General features: G+C 40.3%; 1 protein-coding gene across 3 annotated transcripts in view; it reads left to right on the top strand.

Moving 5' to 3' along the window:
- LOC126402945 (solute carrier family 41 member 3-like) overlaps window positions 1–18,908 on the top strand; it is a 42,104-nt gene that overhangs the window by 1,691 nt on the left and 21,505 nt on the right. For 2 of the 3 annotated variants that reach the window (XM_050065310.1, XM_050065309.1), the window contains exons 2-5: window positions 1,913–2,259; window positions 16,163–16,270; window positions 18,328–18,399; window positions 18,700–18,844. In XM_050065310.1, coding sequence (XP_049921267.1) covers window positions 1,948–2,259; window positions 16,163–16,270; window positions 18,328–18,399; window positions 18,700–18,844 — 637 coding nt within the window. In that variant the 5' untranslated portion in view covers window positions 1,913–1,947. Of the gene's footprint in view, window positions 1–1,912; window positions 2,260–10,019; window positions 10,688–16,162; window positions 16,271–18,327; window positions 18,400–18,699; window positions 18,845–18,908 lie in introns of those variants that run through there. The other variant, XM_050065311.1, reaches the window with a different exon arrangement.

The raw sequence follows: 18,908 nt of genomic DNA, 5'->3' as shown, positions 1-18,908 counted from the left end.
GTTGATACAAGGCAGGATGGATCCCTGCTTTCATGTTGTTTATACCAAATTCTGACCCTACCATCTGAATGTTGCAGTTGTTGGTTCAGAGATGGTCTTCTGCAGACCTTGGTTGTAATAAGTGGTTATTTGAGTTCCTGTTGCCTTTCTATCATCTTGAATCAGTCCGGCCATTCTCCTCTGACCTCTGGCACCAACAAGGCATTTTCACCCAGAGAACTGCTGCTCACTGGATAGTTTCTTTTTGGGACCATCCTCTGTAAACCCTAGAGATGGTTGTGTGTGAAAATCCCAGTAGATCAGCAGTTTCTGAAATACTCAGACCAGCCTGTCTGGCACCAACAACCATGTCACATTCAAAGTTACTTAAATCACCTTTCTTCCCCATTCTGATGCTCAGTTTTAACTTCAGCAGGTTGTCTTGACCATGTCTGCATGCCTAAATGCATTGAGTTGCTGCCACGTGATTGGCTGATTAGCTCTATGTGTTAACAGACAGTTGAACAGGTGTACCTAATAAAGTGGCCGATGGGTGTATATTATCTGTTCTGCACCACAAAAATTGAGTTTACTCAAGAAACAAAACCCTTTACGTACATTATGGCACAAATTTATTTACTGAAAGTGAGTAAATGCCAACAAACACAGTGTTTCTATTAGCCACCTTTGCTTCTAATTACCTGTTGATGCTTGTAAAAGTGTAAGGATGCATGTTATCATTTGCATTTGAACACTTCTAAAATGGTGTGGCAGAAATGAGCTTCTTGTAATTTGTGTAAGCACAGCATACTTCTCCTTAAAGAATTAAACAAGGGAGGGTGGCTCTTTGTACTTAAGGGCCTGTTCTTTATTTATCAAAGGAATGGGTTACTATTTTTGGCAATAACTGTACATGCCATGCATACAGGAGTGCAGAATTTGTTGTTGTTGTTGTTTTTACAGGATATGGTCAGAGTAAATGGTTTATTTTTGATGAAATTTTAAACAAGACATGTAGGATAACATGATGTTGATGAAATGTTGCTATTTTATGCTTCTGTTTTTACAGTTTCTGGCGATGATAAATGCTGTAAGTTTGGGGATTTTTAAAGGAAAAATGCCTTTCAAACCTGCTGGTGGGTTTAGGGGTTCTGGGGGTATTTAAAATAAATACAAAATATAACCATTTATAGTTGTATGTTCCCCACTTGAGACAAATTTAAAAAAAAAACACAAGTCCCTCCCAAGTGCTTAAGAAATCTTTTGACATGCCTCCCCTGCTTTGTACCACTGTTCCCCCCTCATAAAAGAGGAACAGTCTCTTAGTGAAAACTGAGTCAAGGAAATTGTGAAACACTGTAATTCAATGAAGCAGTAATGTAGACAACAGGATAATTAGATCTACCCATGGGAAGCTCACAATGCATACTGTATATTGAGAACCAGTGACACCACAAATTTTTTTAAAATGGAAATGGACGAGAATTGATCTCCTACTGCATGTTGGAGCTAATAAACGGAAAGGCTGTATCATAGATGATTACATAACTTTCTCAGCTTTCATTTGCGCTCCATTTAACCTCTCAAATATGGAGCCCTGAAACTGACAAATGAAATGAAAACATACAGTTGAAAATATAACTGAATAAATCAATTAATAATACAGTCAGGTAAATCATTTACATGGATGTAAAAGTTTATGCTTTTTCTTCAACCTCCAGTTGATAGAAATAAATCAAAACTTAGCCTATTTGACCTTACTCTTGTATTTATCTTTTAATAGCTTATTTTATGTTTTAGCTCCTTAGTTTTCTTCAGTTCTTGGCACATATTTAACTAGTTTCTACCATTTTTTCCCTCGTTAAAGTTTTTTTGGGGGGTGGCGTGTTTCCTCCTAACCCACCAAATGTCCCATTTTATTCTGTATCCCCAGATTAAACCAACACTGCCCCACTCGTCACAGCCATCATGCCCGGTGAGGATAAACCACCACAACAGACCCGCCAGAGGAAAAAGAACAAAAAATCCCGCTCCAAGGGGAAGAGCCCGGGTGGGAGTCCAAGTGCCCATCTGGGGAGCTCTATAGACGGCCAAGATGACCTCATCTTACCCCCAGTGCTCCAGCCTCCTCCTAAAAAGCCGGCAGAGGAGAAGCCAAAAGTGCCTGTGGCCAAAATGGAGGAGGAGTCAGCCATTGCTATCTGTCTTCAGGTGCTTTTTCCCTACCTGCTGGCTGGGATGGGCATGGTGCTGGCCGGCATGGTGCTGGACGATGTACAGGTGAGTGCACGACCGTGAGGCTGGTTTTGGAACAGTGAACTGACAGTATGCACATTACACCCGAATGGTGGCAGCTTGATGTGATGGTATTTGTCTTTAATAACTTGTGTCAAAGTTGTTAGAGTATTCATTTTGAACCAGTAATGAAGCATAGTTCAGTGTTCTTGTATTGTGTTTAACTTCCATTGATAAATTGCTAGTTTATTGACATTATGTGTCCATTTTTTGGTCAGTTCAATTTTGTTGCCTCTTTATTTCTGGCCTCTATCAAAGACAGCACAAGTCAAAGGTCTCTGTTCTGATCCGTTCACATAGCCTATCATACATTTCTCCAAGTCTAAAACAACTGAGGTAGTCATATGTCCTGATGCCACCACATCCACCACAGATATTGGATTAAAAATACAGTTTTTGGTGCAAAGTTAGCTACAGCATGCTTTTAAACTAGCTTATTTTGTGTTTTAGCAGTAGCTTGATGTCTTATCATGAAAAAATCTCCAAAGCCATCATCTCATCAGTATGATGACGTTATGTGAAGCAGATTCTTAAAAATAGCTTTTGTAGTAATAAGCTTGTTAGACATTGTCTAGGTGGTGGAAAATTAGAGGGATCATATTTATATCCATATATATGGATTTATATGTTTTGTTTTGTTTTTTGTTTTTTGTTTTTTTTGCATGTCTACTGATTTTGTTTAAACCCGTTACTTCTGCACAGATACAAATGAAGACTAGGCTGCACTGATATTATTAGTGTTATACTTTTTGTAGAATTAGATTCCAGTTGTGGCTGCAGAGTTGTTTCCAACTTGAGTGATCCAAACATTTCCAATAACTCCAGAGCTCTGTCCAAAAACCAAAAAGCATATAAAGAAAAAGAAAAGATAGATGATTTCCAAAATTCATAACATTTTATATCAAATGAAATATTCTGCTTTAATCCATATTTATCAGTGTTAAGCCTTTCAAAAATAACATTTTTACCTCAGTCAAAAATTGTTGGCTCTCCTGCATGCTGCACTCAAGTGGAGCCAAGCACCTGTATTAACAGGGCAGTCTAGCAGCAGTCTAACAGGAAACTAAATTACATTTATATAACCACAAAAACAAAAAATCTGCTCTAGTACTGTTGTAGCAAATTGCCAAAGTCATAACAAAAAAAGATTACATTATGTATCTTTTTTTATTTTAACCTCTAGAGATTAGAAATCTCTTTTTCAGAGTGTCCTGGCCAAGACTGGCAGTAACATAAGTTACAGACAGGCAACATACAACAAAAATACAAAATAAAGTTATACAGCTCTAAAGCAAGCAAAAAGTACGTTAATATATAAATGAACCATAAAAATGGGGCGACTACATATGATTATAAAGACTGGCTAATATACACCCTGACATTGACATTGACATTGACATTGACATTTGTTTGGCACTCAGTGCTCTTATCAAGATGTCATCTATTTAAACCAGGGGTCAGCAACCTTTGCTATTAAGAGAGCCATTATTGGCCAAAAAAAGAAAAGAAAAAATCTGTCTGGAGCCACAAAACATATTTTAATAAAGGTAACAGCCTATTAAATCTAAATTAGCCCATCAACATTAAGAAATGGTCCAAATGAGCATCCATTAATGTGATTTACCACAAGGGAGCTACTCTGTTGGGGCTGTTTAAGTCTTTGGGCTCTAGTTTCCCGGTGCAGCGCAGGGTGGCGAACCCCGTGCAGAGCTAGTTTCGAGCAGCGCAACCCGAGGTGCGCCCAGTTTGGTAGTTTGGCAGACCGAGGTGCGCTGAGATGGGTGTGGCGGCGCAGCAGGGGGAGGTGTCGACAGATCCAGCTTGGCGCAGTGACAGTTTCGTGCCAAAAGGCTTCGCCGAAGGTGCGCTAAAAGCTCGCCAGCTGAAACCAGGTCTACTGTCAGCGCAGGGGGAGCGCAGCCGGTGTAAGCCGAAGTTTGGCTGACCGGCGGACAGTGCGCACACGTCACCAAAACCTCACAGGCAGGTTTCCAGAATATCAGGCACATTAACGATGCAATAAATACCCAAAAAAACACTATTCAATGCAACTATCTGCAATCAGCACATAAATGTATCTCTATATCGACTGTCCCGTCACATCTGATGTCAGATCAAAGGGGATTGGCACCGTTTGGCACGTTTGGCACGCGTAATGGAAACCCAACCTGATTTGATTAACACAGCTGCAAACTAATGAGTTCACATCCCTCTCAGCCAACCACAAACAGCCACAGCATCAGATAGGGAGTATATATTCAGCATCTGTCATCTTAGAAAAGTCAAAAGAAAAGAAACAGAGTGAGACTGTGAGAGAGAAAGAGAGAGCGCGCGCGCATGGGATAAACGCAACATTGATTTACAATTGTGGTGACCTCTTCCCAGGCTACCTTTGCATCATCAGCCCGTGGAGGTCTGCTCGCAGTTCCGTATATTCGGACACTGTGAGCTTGTACCTTCCGGACCAAAACATCAGTTTCCTCCTGGGAGAAGTTTGGCCGTCTTACGCTGCTGCTCTCTTCTGTCATGGCGAATTGAGTAAACTCTCATTACGCCTTCGCGCGGCGCATTTATGGGCGAGGAGAGGGGCTCATTTGATTGGTGTGATGTGTGTAAAACCCACTCCACGCCTTCTCTCCTCCCTCTTTCCGACTTGCGCAGGTAGGAGGGACGGAAGTGGGATAGAGGAGTAGCTGCGCCAGGCGCACAGTGTGCCAAACTTGCAAAGTCCACCTGGCCACACCCAGTTGCCGAAGCGCAGGTGCGCTGCGCCTCTGCCTCGCCCGGTCTGCGAAACTAGAGGCCTTTAACTTTGCAGCGTTGGTAGTGAAAGCAAATGAATCTGTCCACACACTATTAAATTTGGAATCAATAGCTAGCCTTGCTATAGAGACTCCGGGCTAGCTACAAAGTTCAGCAGAATTTAGAGGAAAAGGCACCAGGTCGTAGACATATGACGCACATTAAGTTGATGTAACGTTAAAAACATTTTTTAATTCAATGTATAGGCTACACAGCTGTAGAATGCAGTAATTGCTTTAGGCGTACAACAATGACAAATGAAAATCTGAATTTAATAAAATAACTGTTATTCATTCCCAGATAATTTTATGTCAAAGCCACTGGGAGTCAATGGGGAAGGTCTAAAGAGCCCCATGCGACTCCAGAGCCGCAGATTGCCTACTGCTGATTTATACCAACACCGACTATCGAAAGATGTCAAAGAGATCTTTTTTTCCTTTTTTTGTAATGGGTTATGACATCATAAAATATGAGGACAGACATTCGAAGCATCATTCAGTGACCTCAGTAGAAGCAACGACAGCATAACCAGCTGATCCCAATGCATCGCGGGAGAATTGATCTAATTAGTGACAGCCAATAGCAGTCAGTGTTTGTAAGACCACTGTAGCAGAACGTCTTCCAGTTACATAAGTCCTTCATGCTATATGTTAGTTTGTAAAATATTGTAAAATATTTGCTAAAATGCAGACCCAAGTTGGTCACAGGCAGCAGATGTCGAGACACATTTCCACTTCAAGTGTCAGAAAGACAACATATTGCTGATGAGTGCCTCAATGCTGCTGGGAAACACACAATAAGATGGATGGACTATAAAGATAAACAAGGCAATGTGGATAAAGTGTTATTTGAGAAATTGTCTCTCACAAGAATGCCTGGCGTTCAGTCACAATAGGAGGTAGAAACATTTGTAGTGGGTAATATCCATATTTTTGAAAAATGTTTTTTCAAGTGGGACATTTAGAAAAATATCTTTGCTGCTGTTAAAGCTCAGACAGCCCTCTCCATTGGTGTGTAGTCCCCTTGTGTCTTTATCCTCTGCCAGGCGTCCTGAGCATCTGGGCTGCAGCCAGCTGGGCCGAGGGAAATCAGACACACTGCTGTCTGCTTTACCTCTTTTCTCCCTCTCTGTCCTCCAATGATAGACACACATGGCTTATCCCCTTCGCTCTGTCTACTGCTCATCAGTATTTCTTACACTCTCTCATCTACAGTATCTGTTACCCTCCTGCGTCTGATGGAGGACAGTTAGTCATGAGTTCTGTCTGGCTGCTGTATCTCAAAGCTCAGGGGACGTAGCAAGACATTGAGAGGAGCCTATCTGAATAGAAAGGACATAAAGACAAGAGCTCTTCACTGTCAGCAATTAGGACTGTTACTGTAGCCTGTGGTGGTTGTGGATCATGTCTAAATAGCTACTTCCTGTTGTCATAGCTTCAACTTAAATCCCACATGTTGCATCCTACATCCTATATCCGCCAGTGTTTTTTTTTTTTTGCCAGTTTTTGACCCTCGTGGTTTGCCATTGCTTTCCAAGTTATGGCTCACTCAGCTTTACCGAGCTTGGACATGCATTACACAATTATGTGCATAGATTTCTGACGCCTCCTTAACATGACTTGAAATGGACACTGGGGCTCCTTCCTGAACTACTAAACTCTTAATCATCGTCACAGTGGAATATCCCACCCATGGGCTTGTAGTGGATTTAAACCTAAATGTGACCATAGTTGGTCAGCCTCCCAGAAGCCTGGGCGTTATGCTGAGAATGTTGTGACAAATAATTATTATGCCAAACTGTTACAACACAGACCAGGAGTGTAGGAGGGCCAGAGACTATGTTCATTACGTTTAATTTAATGCGTACAAGTGGTAAAGGAGAAGGCTGTGTAGGTGAGAGAAGGAGGAATAAAATACCATTCGGCACATCCATGGTGGTGACATGCAGCTCCTCTTGTGTAAAATCAGATGATATGGCCATTTGTTTTGAATGAACAGCTAATGTGTGAAGATTAACTGCTAATATCAGTCTCACTGGAACACTGGCGCTCTGCCCGCTGTTTAAATGCTTGGTATGGAGGTTCCATTTAGCACTTTCCAATTAGTATTACCAGCTAGCTTATAATCATAAACAAACAAACTTGCAATTTATGATCTCTTGGATTGTTAGCAGATAAAATACACCATTTCATAAAAATTTGAATAGCATGAAATTGTAAAAGCTGTACCAAAGACAGCTGTACCAAGCCCAGCTAACACGAGGTACGCCGGCAGACACCTGTCTAAGCAGTCCCTGGTCAGTCCTTTGTTGGCATGCTGCTCAGAATCCAAATTGAATCCTTCAATGGAGATGAATTTAAATGAAATAAATGTCATAGAGAAGAGGCTTTTGGAGTTTATGTGTCAAATTATTGCCTTCATTTCGCCTTGTTTACTTCCATCATTAACCTGGATTTGTCTGTTTGATCCATCAAAGGCTTGAACATAGATATTCACATCACAGCTGTAGCTGCAGTTTTTGGGGCGCTTCACTGATTTTGCAGTTTGTTTGGTGTCTTTTTACAGTTTGAAATGAAGTTTGCTCATCGTGAGCAGTACTAGGTAGTCTTTGAGTAGCATTGTGGGAAATGCAGAGTCCAACGTTTTGACACATATTAGGGACCAAAGACCATGTCTTGGCCTGCGCTACTTTGATTTTGACTGTTCTTTTTTTGACCTGTCTCCTGTGACTCTACGAAAATACTAGTGGTCGAGTACCCTGGTTATTCTGAGAGAAAAAATGTGTGATACATCTATATAAGCTAATGAGGCTAATACGATACACTGAGAGGTAGAGAAATGGATAGTTTTTTACCTGAGTTAAATATTTTTTAGAATAAACTCCATCTTTATGCATTGATTTGATAAGCACATACATGCTTTGGAGTGAATTTCTTTTCAAATGGAGACTATTCCGTTTTTATAGTTTAAAGTAGGGGTTGGAATCACCAGGATCCACGATACAAGATACTCATGATACGTTCCGCTATTTTAAATTTGTTGCGATATGCTGATATATGATAAACTGCAATATATTGCAATTTATTACCCTTTTTCAACTGTAAATGATGTCCCTAAAGGAAAACTTTGTCAACATCTGTCTTATCTAATAATACAAAGTTTTCAGTCTTTGTTCATCTCACTTAAGCCATGTTTTTGCAGCAGCAAAATGTATCCAGTGGACTGAAAAAGCAAATAATTATATTATTCTAGTAGTCTACCCAAAGTTTAATTTGTATTTGTAAAACTGATAATTTATGTAATTTATGTATGCTGACTTTAGACCAGGTTTTTGTTGATCAATGGGGCAGTTGCTCTCTGCTGCCTCTAAATGCAATACGGCAACAACAGATCTGACCACAACTCATCTTAAGACCTACACGCCTATGGGGGCACAGATGGACGCAAGTGTTACTTACACAATGTGGGCGCTGGCCATGAAAATGAAAACCTGGTCAGTCTAAAACTTCCAATGACAGTTGTGGTCCTCTGTGATTTGCGCCGGGTGTATGGTAGGGCCAATATGAGTGAAGAAAACATGTAAAAAAAAAAAAAAAAAAAAATAGGAAGCACCTTTTCTAGTAAAATGGAAATCAAATTAATGACTTCATGACAGTAAAAAACAAGAACCATCACCTCCATTCAAAAGATAAAGGGACTGCATTGTGGAAGCACTTTTGCATAAAAGAGAAGGTAGTGAAGAGAAAAGAGATGCGTAGATTCTTGTGACCTAAAAAGTACTCTAAAATCAATATTGTAGTTCAGAGGGGCTTCATGAAAGCAGGGCAATGTTTTAGTCACAGGACATGTTTTCTTGGTCTTACATGTAATGTTACAGAACGAGGGCATACAGTACCGAGGCCTAAGACAGGATCACAGGGCAAACATGCAAATATAGCAGTTGGACCCGAGCCAGAGATGGATGGAATGGACGGAGAGAAAGAATGAGTCACGACGTGGAGAGAGAGATTAGAAAAAGTGAGATGAGAGAGAGAGAAACGCAGCGATGCCGGCCGACGTAGAAAGAGGGATGTCACATGGAAAGAGGGAGATAGGATGAGAGGCAGACACGCAGCAAGAAATAGAGGGAGAGAGGGGAAGCGGTAAGCCGGTTGTTTCCCTCATGAGTTTGCATGTCGGGCAGCGCAGACAGCCCTGCCTCTTTCTTTGCTACGTCACAGCAGAGCAGAGCGGAGGGAGCAGGACTACCCTGATGCTGACAGGAGGAAAGGAGCACTCCAGCTTGCCAGAAGCCGGCTGCTGCATCTTGTCAGTGGACCTCTTGGATCTCTTATTGACATTAACGGAGCTCGTCGTGTTTTCCTCTTCACCCTTATCGTGAGCCTGCCAAAAGAAAGGAGCTGGATTGACAAAGACATAAATGAACCTTGCTGCTTCTAACTCTTGAGACCTTTTGGACTATTCTTCATCTTGCAGCTGTCAATCATTCAGCTGTCACTGTGACATTGTTGTCATTTCCATGATACAGCTGTGCCTTTACTCTGGAGGTCAAGTGAATTTCATACTGGATCAGATGGATTTAGGACTACATCCAACAATAGCTTAACTCCATCCAAAAGACTTTGAACTACATCAAATGGATTCTGGAGTTGATCAGAGAAACTGGACTTAATCAGGACTCCTTGAAATCTGAACTCTCAATTGTCGGGTTCATTCTCTTTAACCTGTGCTTGGATGTCAAAGCCGTCTCACTAACTTAAAAAGGCAGGTTGGCTGAAGACAGACTTTGACTGCAAATTAGGAGTATCTGTGCTCGTAGAGGAACATCATGACCTATGAGTAAGAAATGGTGTTAATGATTATGTTCCCCAGTGGTGCTGACAAATGGATACCTCATCACTGCTGACTCACCACTGGGCCAAAGATGCCACACTCCATTGCCCCCACATCAGAATTAAAGCCTTTTACTTTGGTTTCGTCTGGGGAAAGAGATAATAAATCAGAACAAACGGAAAATTGACACCGATTGATTTTCACTCCTGAACATCTGAAGACATGGCAGTGGCTGATTACCTTTTTGCCAATTTTCCTCAGAGGTAAAAAGGGTTAATATAAGCTGATTGTTTTACTTGTTCATTGTCAAGAAAGACTGAAGAAAAGACATTTCTTTGTAATCCTTTGAGAGCAGATCCCTACTCTCTGTTCTTTTAAACATTTGCCCTTGCCTTTTTTTGAACCAAGGACAACAACATTGATTGGTTTCTTCTTCAGCACTCAGCCAGCCGGACAGGTGAAACTCAAACTGACTTTAGTTGGACATCAGAAGCTGATTTTTCCTTCATGCTTGGATTGCAGTTTCACTTAACCATGAGATAACTATACGTTGAGCTAGGTGCTTGAGTAACCCTCGTTCAACATGGTGGTGACTCGTCTGGAGCTGGAGCTATGCTACCAGGGCAAGAAGTTACGTGGCGTGACATGGAAATTGACTCGATCAGAATATGGCTTCCTGCCAGAGAGCTCCTGGCTCATTGCTGTCCAGGTTATCGTGCCGTTCCTGGTGTCAGGACTCGGGATGGTCTCCGCTGGTATTGTTATGGACCTTATACAAGTATGAAAATCTAAGAAAAACCATTTATGGATTTTTTTTGAGAGACTGATTGATAGATGAATGAGTAGGGCTGAGTACCATCTGAAATGTCTCGATACTGGTGCTAATACAATAACTGAGTTTTTGATACCAAAACAATACTTTTTAATACCTTACCTTAACAAATTCAAACTTTTCAAAAGTTCTAAAATGTTAAACACTGTCACAAACCTATCACCAGACAAAAACAGATGTTGGACAATCCTGGAAAATTGTGGATTACATTGAGTAATTACACAAGTACAGTAGACCCCACTGTACAAGAATTTTGGCCAAAAAAAAAAAAAAAAGTTTAAAAAAAATTGTTTCTGACTCAGTCTAATCAAAGTAGGGAAGAAGAGAATGAATCTAAGAAAGTGTTTGGTCCCTGACAGTTTTTAATACTCTGTATTATGGACACATTTCAGTTGGTAAAGTCAGTGTGGACCTTCCCAGCTTTATGGATAGATGGTTGAGTGGTTGGATGGACTGACTTCACATCATCATCTATCATAGTGGCATGGATGAATGAATAATGTAATGAGATGGGTGGCGGTGCACATACTGTATATAGGCTGAATCACTGTGACGTCAAGAGAACAACAAAACCACTTCTGGGTATACAACTGACGATTGAATTGAATTGAGGAGGTATGTGAAATCTCAACTTAAATGATTTGTTTTGAATATAGAGAGGTGGTTGTGATCCTGTCACTATGAAAAAAAGTGCCTTAACATACTGCTGATTATTCTTAAATACAGTGTTCAGCCTGCTAGCATTACCAGCATCAACTAAACAAACCTTCTGGCCTGCTGTACACTTCGGCAGAGATTCAGAGACAATGTACAGCAGCTGGCCATGATTGGCTGTTGCTCGTAGTGTGAACATAGCATAATACTTTTTATACCACAGACAGTAAACAGACAGCTGTAGACAGTTAAATGCGACATTTATGTGGCAAGAATGGATTGACAGTAGAGTGAGAGGCAGAGATTGACTGCCTGGGTAAGAATGGTCTCAGCTGGCATCGTTTTCATATCCACATGTATAAATTAGGGTCAGACTGACATTGGCCTTTTATTAAATATTGAATATTTGCCAGTCAGTCTCACCACCTTCTTTACGACTGGACTAGCTCTTTGGTTGCGTGTGAGTTTTTCAGACAGCTTTTCTTAGTGGAGAGAAAAGAATGGTTGATGGCTTAACTGGTGGACTGAATCATTTTGGAATGATTGCACAGATGGAGGGAAGATGGAGAGCAATGTTCCCTTACAAACAAACAGATAAATGAATGGATGGATAGATGCAGCTGGATAGAGGCAGCAACTGCATGCACTGTAGTTTTACCAGTTCTGAGTTCCTGTTGACAATGCTGCTTTCTGCTCGACAGATTGAACCTTGTGTAACATCCACCTTTCTGAGCTTTCCAAATCAGATTTAGATGTGGGGAGGGTGGGGGAGCCTTGGGATAAAAGTGGACAGTTAATTTAATAAGTGGTTCGGGGATGAAAGAACAGAGGCCAGAGAGAGGGTATAGAAACTTTGATATCTCACATAGAAGAAACAGAGATTCTGTATAACAGAGAAAAGCATAAAAAAGCCACGCTGTTCGCAGTGTTTCTTACATTTGTGTTAGCCTAAGCCAAGTGCACATTCTCATGTCACATTTAGATGTGTCTGGTGACGATAAGTATTAATATCAGTAATTATGATGACAGTAACATTACAAATGATATAAACATAGGGTTTTTTTCCCTCATGAGAGATCTAGAGTAGCATGGTTCTTAGTTTTCTTGGCTTCTTGCCCATCACACACAAGCAGCAGAAGCAGCAGCAGCAGTATTACAGCAGAAGTGGGCCATGTCCCAAGATAGCCTTCCAACACGACAGCCGTCAGCTAGACCTATCAGTCCAGAACCTGAGAAGAATGTGTATAAATAGATGCACACACTCATGCTCGCACAAAAAAAGCACACCTCTACCGTTCACTGTTCTCTTATTCATCCTTCTGTCCTGCCTTGTAGCCTTGTTGAGCCCCTTTAAAAACTCACCACCTCTCCTCCCTAGTTACTGTTATATAAACAATTCAGGTGGAAGAAATTATCTCATTGGTTAGGTAAAACATTGGTGGGTGGGGCTAAAGCACAAGATTATGATAGATAATTGGTAAAGAAGGAGCTCATCGGAATATTAAAAGTGATATAAACAACATTAGATAAATACATTTTGTCACTTCTTGAACATGGCATCATGGATTAGCTAACTAGTACTGTATATGTACTTAGCTGTACATTTGCTTTTCTTTCATTGTGCTTCACTGTATGGCATCTGTATAAGGAGCCAAAGTCCTAACACCACCTCCGGGTTAGCTGCTCTCACTCTGTGTAGTTTCTAACTGAGTTTATTTGATCCTTCTTCCTGAACACATGAAACATGTCCTGGGGGGTTCTATCCATACTCTCGTAGAGAATGTCTCTTCAAGATTTTGCTGGCCTGTTTTGGGGGATTGTTGCAGCCTAAAATATCTAAGTTCACAACAGCTTTTCTAAAAAATTGCAGTCTATGTCGCAGTGTTTTGCCCCAGGCATTATGTTTTTGGATTCTCCGTCCGTTCCTCCAATTCTTGTGAATGCCATAGCTCAAGAACACCTTGAGGGAATTTTAAGTTCATTTCAAAATTTTAAATTTGGCACAAACGTCCACTTGGACTGAAGGTGCACTGATTAGATTTTGGTGGTCATACATCAAAAGTTAGGTTCACTTTAGCCTCATTTCTCTCATTCTTGTGAACGTGATATTTCTTTTCTTTTCTTAACACTTTAAGTTTTTTTCAAATTTGGCACAAACATTCACTTGCACTCATTGATGAACTGATTAAATTTTGTTGGTCAAAGGTTAAGACCTTGCATCCAACTCATTCTGGTGAAATCAATATCTCAAAAACACCTGGAGGTAATTTCTCTAAATTTGGCCCAAAATTCACTTGAACTGAACAATAAACTGATGAGAATTTGGTGGTCGATTGTCACTGTGACCTTGCATCCGTCTCACTCTCATGAATGTAATAACTCAAGATGGCCTTGAGGGAGCTTTCTCAAATTTGGCACAGATGTCCACTTGGACTGAAGATGCACTGATTTAGATTTTTGTGGTCATATATCAAAGGTTAGGTTCACGTTAACCTCATCTCTCTCTCATTCTTGTGAACGCGATATTTCAAGAACACTTTAAGGTTTTTTCAAATTTGGCACAAATGTTCACTTGCACTCATTGATGAACTGATTACATTTTGTTGGTCAAAGGTTAAGACCTTGCATCCAACTCAATCTGGTGAAATCAATATCTCAAAAACATGCGGAGGTAATTTCTCTAAATTTGGCACAAACATTGACTTCACAGAATTTGGTGGTCGAATGTCACTGTGACCTTGCATCCGTCTAACTCTCATGAATGCAATAACTCAAGACGGCCTTGAGAGAGCTTTCTCAAATTTGGCACAAATGTCCACTTGGACTCAAGAATGAATGGATTAGAATTTGGTAGTAAAAGGTGAAAGGCAAAGGACACTGTGACCTCACAAATCATATTTTTGGCCATAACGCAAGAATTCATATGCTAATTGTGACAAAATTTCACATAAATGTCGAATAGGATATAATGATGCTGCTGGGTAGAAGATGTGTGTGAAGCATCCATGTTTTTCGGCGCAGACATCATTGTAAACTTGACTGGCTCGCGGTGGCGTACAACTGCAAAGCAGTAATTCTAGTTATGCAATGAAATTGCTGCAGCCAGTGAAAAAAAGCAAAAATAGTCACAGGTTTTTTTTGTATAATTCTTTAAAATTAAAGGCAACTGGTTCCAGTGAGATTAAAATTGCTCTGTTATGACATTGTGATTTATACAACACTGTCGTTACTGCTAACTACGCATATGTAATCTAACTGAGCTTGATTCTTTCAGCACATGCAACAGATGTGGCTGCTACAGCTTCTGTCATGGTGTTTTTGTTGTCCACAGGTTTCAGCCATTCTCCATGTGTGGTTTGCAGTAGAAAAGTGATTGTCCATTGATGACTTTCCTTTGTGTTCCAACATCATGTTGCACACAGTGTAGAACACTTCACCCTGCTTTTGTGCAGATCGTCAACAAATTGCCTCGTACCGCCTTTAGCAGTAATTTTTTGTTGGTAATTGTGAGACTTTCAAGTTGCACATGCATGTATATTCACAACCAGAAACACAAAAATAAGTTTGGTGACATGCAGCAGACTAGGATGATTGGTCAAATTTGCCGAAAAGTTGCAGTGATTAGATAACATTGCAAGGTTGCGAAGAATACATAGGATTGATTAAATGTGCGTTAATTGTTCCGATGGCAACATAGCAATATTGAGGAGGGACTAAGATAAATGTGTATCCTCTACAGCTCCCGTTAATATTTGGTAGCCCTGCAGTGAGTTTACTAATGTCATTTTAAATTGGTTTCTGGTATCTGGCTTCAGCTGCTCTACTGTTTCTTTACTCTAAAGGCTACCTGCTGCAGATTAATAAGGTCAAGTTCATACAAGGACACATTGGCTGAAAAAACTAAGCACTGTATGTGTTTTGGATTCTACAGTGTGCACAGGCTCACTGGCCAGTGAGTACAAAGTTTGCACACTAACCCTACAAATAATTGATCATGTCTAGTTACTGTGTGCTGCCTTTTAGAAAAGCTGGCCGTGGTTAGTGACCTGTGTTTATATGAAACTAAATATTCAAGTATGTTTTTGTGTGGGTCGGTTTCTGTCATTGCACCACCTGCAAAATATTTCATAATTCATTACGCCCATTTAAGTCGAAGTGAATCACTGATGATATTTGTGCTTCCAGGACATTACTTTCCCCTGAGACATGTTTTGATAGCAAAACTTCATATCTGACACTTTTTCCTTCTTTTTTCGTATTTCCTTCCTCCATTTCCGGCCTGCTCCGTCAGTTTCTCCTCTCATCTTTAATTCCCTCCCTCCCCGCCTGCCCCTGCTCCACATCACTCTGCTCTTGGCAGCTGTGCTGTTCTTTTATATGTGCATCTATTTAAAGATCTAAACCGTCTTGGACCTGCCAACTGGAGTTGTAGTCAGAAAATATGAGGCAGACTCTGTGAACTGTACGTCTTCTAAACCCACTGAACCTCTGCAGTATGGCGTGGCGTCAGATGATGCTCAGAGACATGGAAACAGGAAAAGTAGGCTACTGGGTTAGTCTAGAATATGTGATGTGCTTATTTAACAGCATAAGGGACAAGATCCAGAGGGCCCATCTGTGGAGGTGAAGATGACATTCATGGGTTTTTAATGGGGGGGGGGGTGTTGGGTTTTTTTAGAACTGTAATTTTGTGAGTGTTTATTTGTATGCAATACTTTGTAAGTGAGTAAGATTTGTAAGATTTAATTTTCAATGTCTGTGTTTCAGCACTGGGAGGTGTTCAAGGTGATAACTGAGGTGTTCATCCTTGTGCCTGCACTGGTTGGACTCAAAGGAAACCTGGAGATGACCCTGGCTGCTCGCCTCTCCACTGCTGTAAGACGGGCTAGGTGTTAAATATTTTAAGTCCTCATGCAGTATGAGTTTTGATTCAGAACTTGAACTTTCTTCAGGCCCTATAGGCTACATATATATTATTATTTTAGAGATCACTGTGACTACTCCCTACAAGTCAGTCTCACCACCATACAACTTCTCATGCACAACTGATTCAGTACAAAATCACACTCAGAGTAATCATATGAAAACAATATGGTGTGTTTGTCTCTCAGCTCAGTCTGAGCTGAAAGTAGGTGCACTTTGTAGGTTATATTGCTACAAGCAGAGTGCATGCATAGTGGACTAATCTGAGTCAACTCTTAATGGTTTCTTGAAGTACAATTAGGCATTATCATGTAATGCAACATGCTAAATTATTCAGAATGATATTAGACCTTGTTTTAGTAGTTGGTCCTGTGCAGATGGCACAGCACTATTGCAGTTGTTTACAACCTGGGTCTCATTTTCACAGTTCTCGTAGTGCTTACTGTAATGATGATGACATTTTACAGACAAGAAACGAAACGAAAAGGCAAGAAACACAAGACAGCTTTTTACACTATAATCATGTTTTACATGTAGGGTATCAAAAATATATTCACTGGGTTCCTATATCCAACTGATACTGTATGTAGGTACAAGGGATGAAATCAGGAGGTTAGGGTAAAACAACTTTGTGTTTCAGAGCAACTTAAAAATCTGTTGTATTTTTGTATTTTATAGTGCCTACTTGATAAATATAGGGTATAGTGATTTCATTACTGTGGCAAGACAGGACAAATTAGTAAAATGAGGTAATTGTGCTTATACTGGAGTACTTGTTGATATGTTGCATGTTGCTGTAGAATTAAATATTTACAAATATAGCTATAAAATAGTTATGGGTATGTTTTAAAAATTTGTAATATTTGTAGTTTGCCATTGTAAAATGACACATAGGCTAAATATGCCCGTATCCTGTAATTATTTAATGTGAACTAGGTAAATAAAAAAAGCACTTACTGTGTCATTTGTTACAAGGTCCCTCACAGATACAAATATCTACTGCCCTATTTCTTGCACTTCTTCCCTTGTACCCCAGAAGGTTTCCAATTCCACTGGTAACCCTTGAAAATAGAAACATTACACTATAATTCACATTAAAAAACCCAGTTTGTAAAAAACAAAAAGTAAAATGAAAAACCCTTTACCTGATCGAGTTTCAGTGGGACCCAATTGGTTATTTACTCATTTACTCCTAACTTAGACTTAAAGAGAATGAGAATCATGGAGCATTCTGGTGCAGCGCTGCCATCTTATAAGGATAAGTGCAGCTTTGGTAGCTGTAGGTCTAATCAAATCAATGTCTATATTAGTACATGCAGCCAATATATAGAGAAGCTCTCAACATAGGTGAAAGAATGAAATATTTGAAAACTGATGTTATAATATAATAATGATGATATAAATCCTTACAGACTTTGATAGCTTGCCAACCATTGACATCCCTGATACCTGTCCAGTGTTTGCCGTTGGCGCCTGCCCCTGTCAGCAAGTCATAAACTTTAAGTCTTTAGAGGCCTGTGTCCAATTTACAGACGGAGGGGTACAGACCTTCAGATTTACAAGCCTAATTACAACCACACAATCATCAGAACAATCACAAGATAAGCTAGCTAATGTTATGCTAACCGAATGCTAACAAAACCTCGGCTAATCATGCATAATTAATCTGCCAGTATCTAGCAGAATTAAACACATAGTATTAGCCTGTATTTGGGTCTGACTTTACACCATATATACTTAATTTGGTGTCAATAAACAGCCAGGGGGTGGCAATCTTCCCCTTATCCTGTTAAAATGGCCGACCCGCTGCTGATGACAACAAAATCCCATTCCCTGTTGTTTACTTGTCTGCCTCTCTGGAATAAGGAAAAACAAAAACGGCCTATATTAATCCACACACTGACGTGTAATTGTAATACTTAATTTTGTCAAAAAAAAACTTAAATGATTGAATTGCCTTTTCCCTCACATTCTCATTAAAGTGACTGGATGTATCTCCATGTTTGTAGGCCAACACAGGCCAAATGGATGACCCTGATAGACAATGGACCATGGTGTGCAGCAACCTGGCACTGATACAGGTAACATACTCACCATATACCCACATAGGTTACTGTGGTCACCAGTTTAGGCAAAAGAGGAATCACAATAACCATTGAGATGATTTCTTTAGGTGCATGTGGAACCCTGTAGTTGAATTTTGGATGTTCTACACACCAAATGATTATCTGTTTAGTTAAGAAGATATTCAGCAGTTTGACCTATAATAAAAATGTCTGCTAGTTGTAGCCCCATCTAAATGTCACTGCACTGTGTGTCATGTTCATTGTTGTACTCCAGTCGAATCCTTGAATAATATCTGGTTTCCTCCTTTTCTGCAGGTTCAGGCGACAGTGGTGGGCTTCCTCGCCGCATTGGCAGCCGTGTGCTTAGGGTCATTTTCTAGAGGGGGTGTCGAACTGGACCAGGCAGCTGTTCTCTGTGCGAGCAGCATCACCACTGCCTTTTTAGCTGCTCTCTCCTTAGGTCAGTAACAAAGGAGGCTTTCATTGTTTTGAAGTTGAATCAGTCTGCTGCAGTATTTTGATTG

This window comes from Epinephelus moara, chromosome 16 (genome assembly GCF_006386435.1).
Source record: "Epinephelus moara isolate mb chromosome 16, YSFRI_EMoa_1.0, whole genome shotgun sequence".
NCBI lineage: Eukaryota > Metazoa > Chordata > Actinopteri > Perciformes > Serranidae > Epinephelus > Epinephelus moara.
Note: the sequence above shows the minus strand (reverse complement) of the source record. Positions and strands in the feature narration are given on the sequence as shown.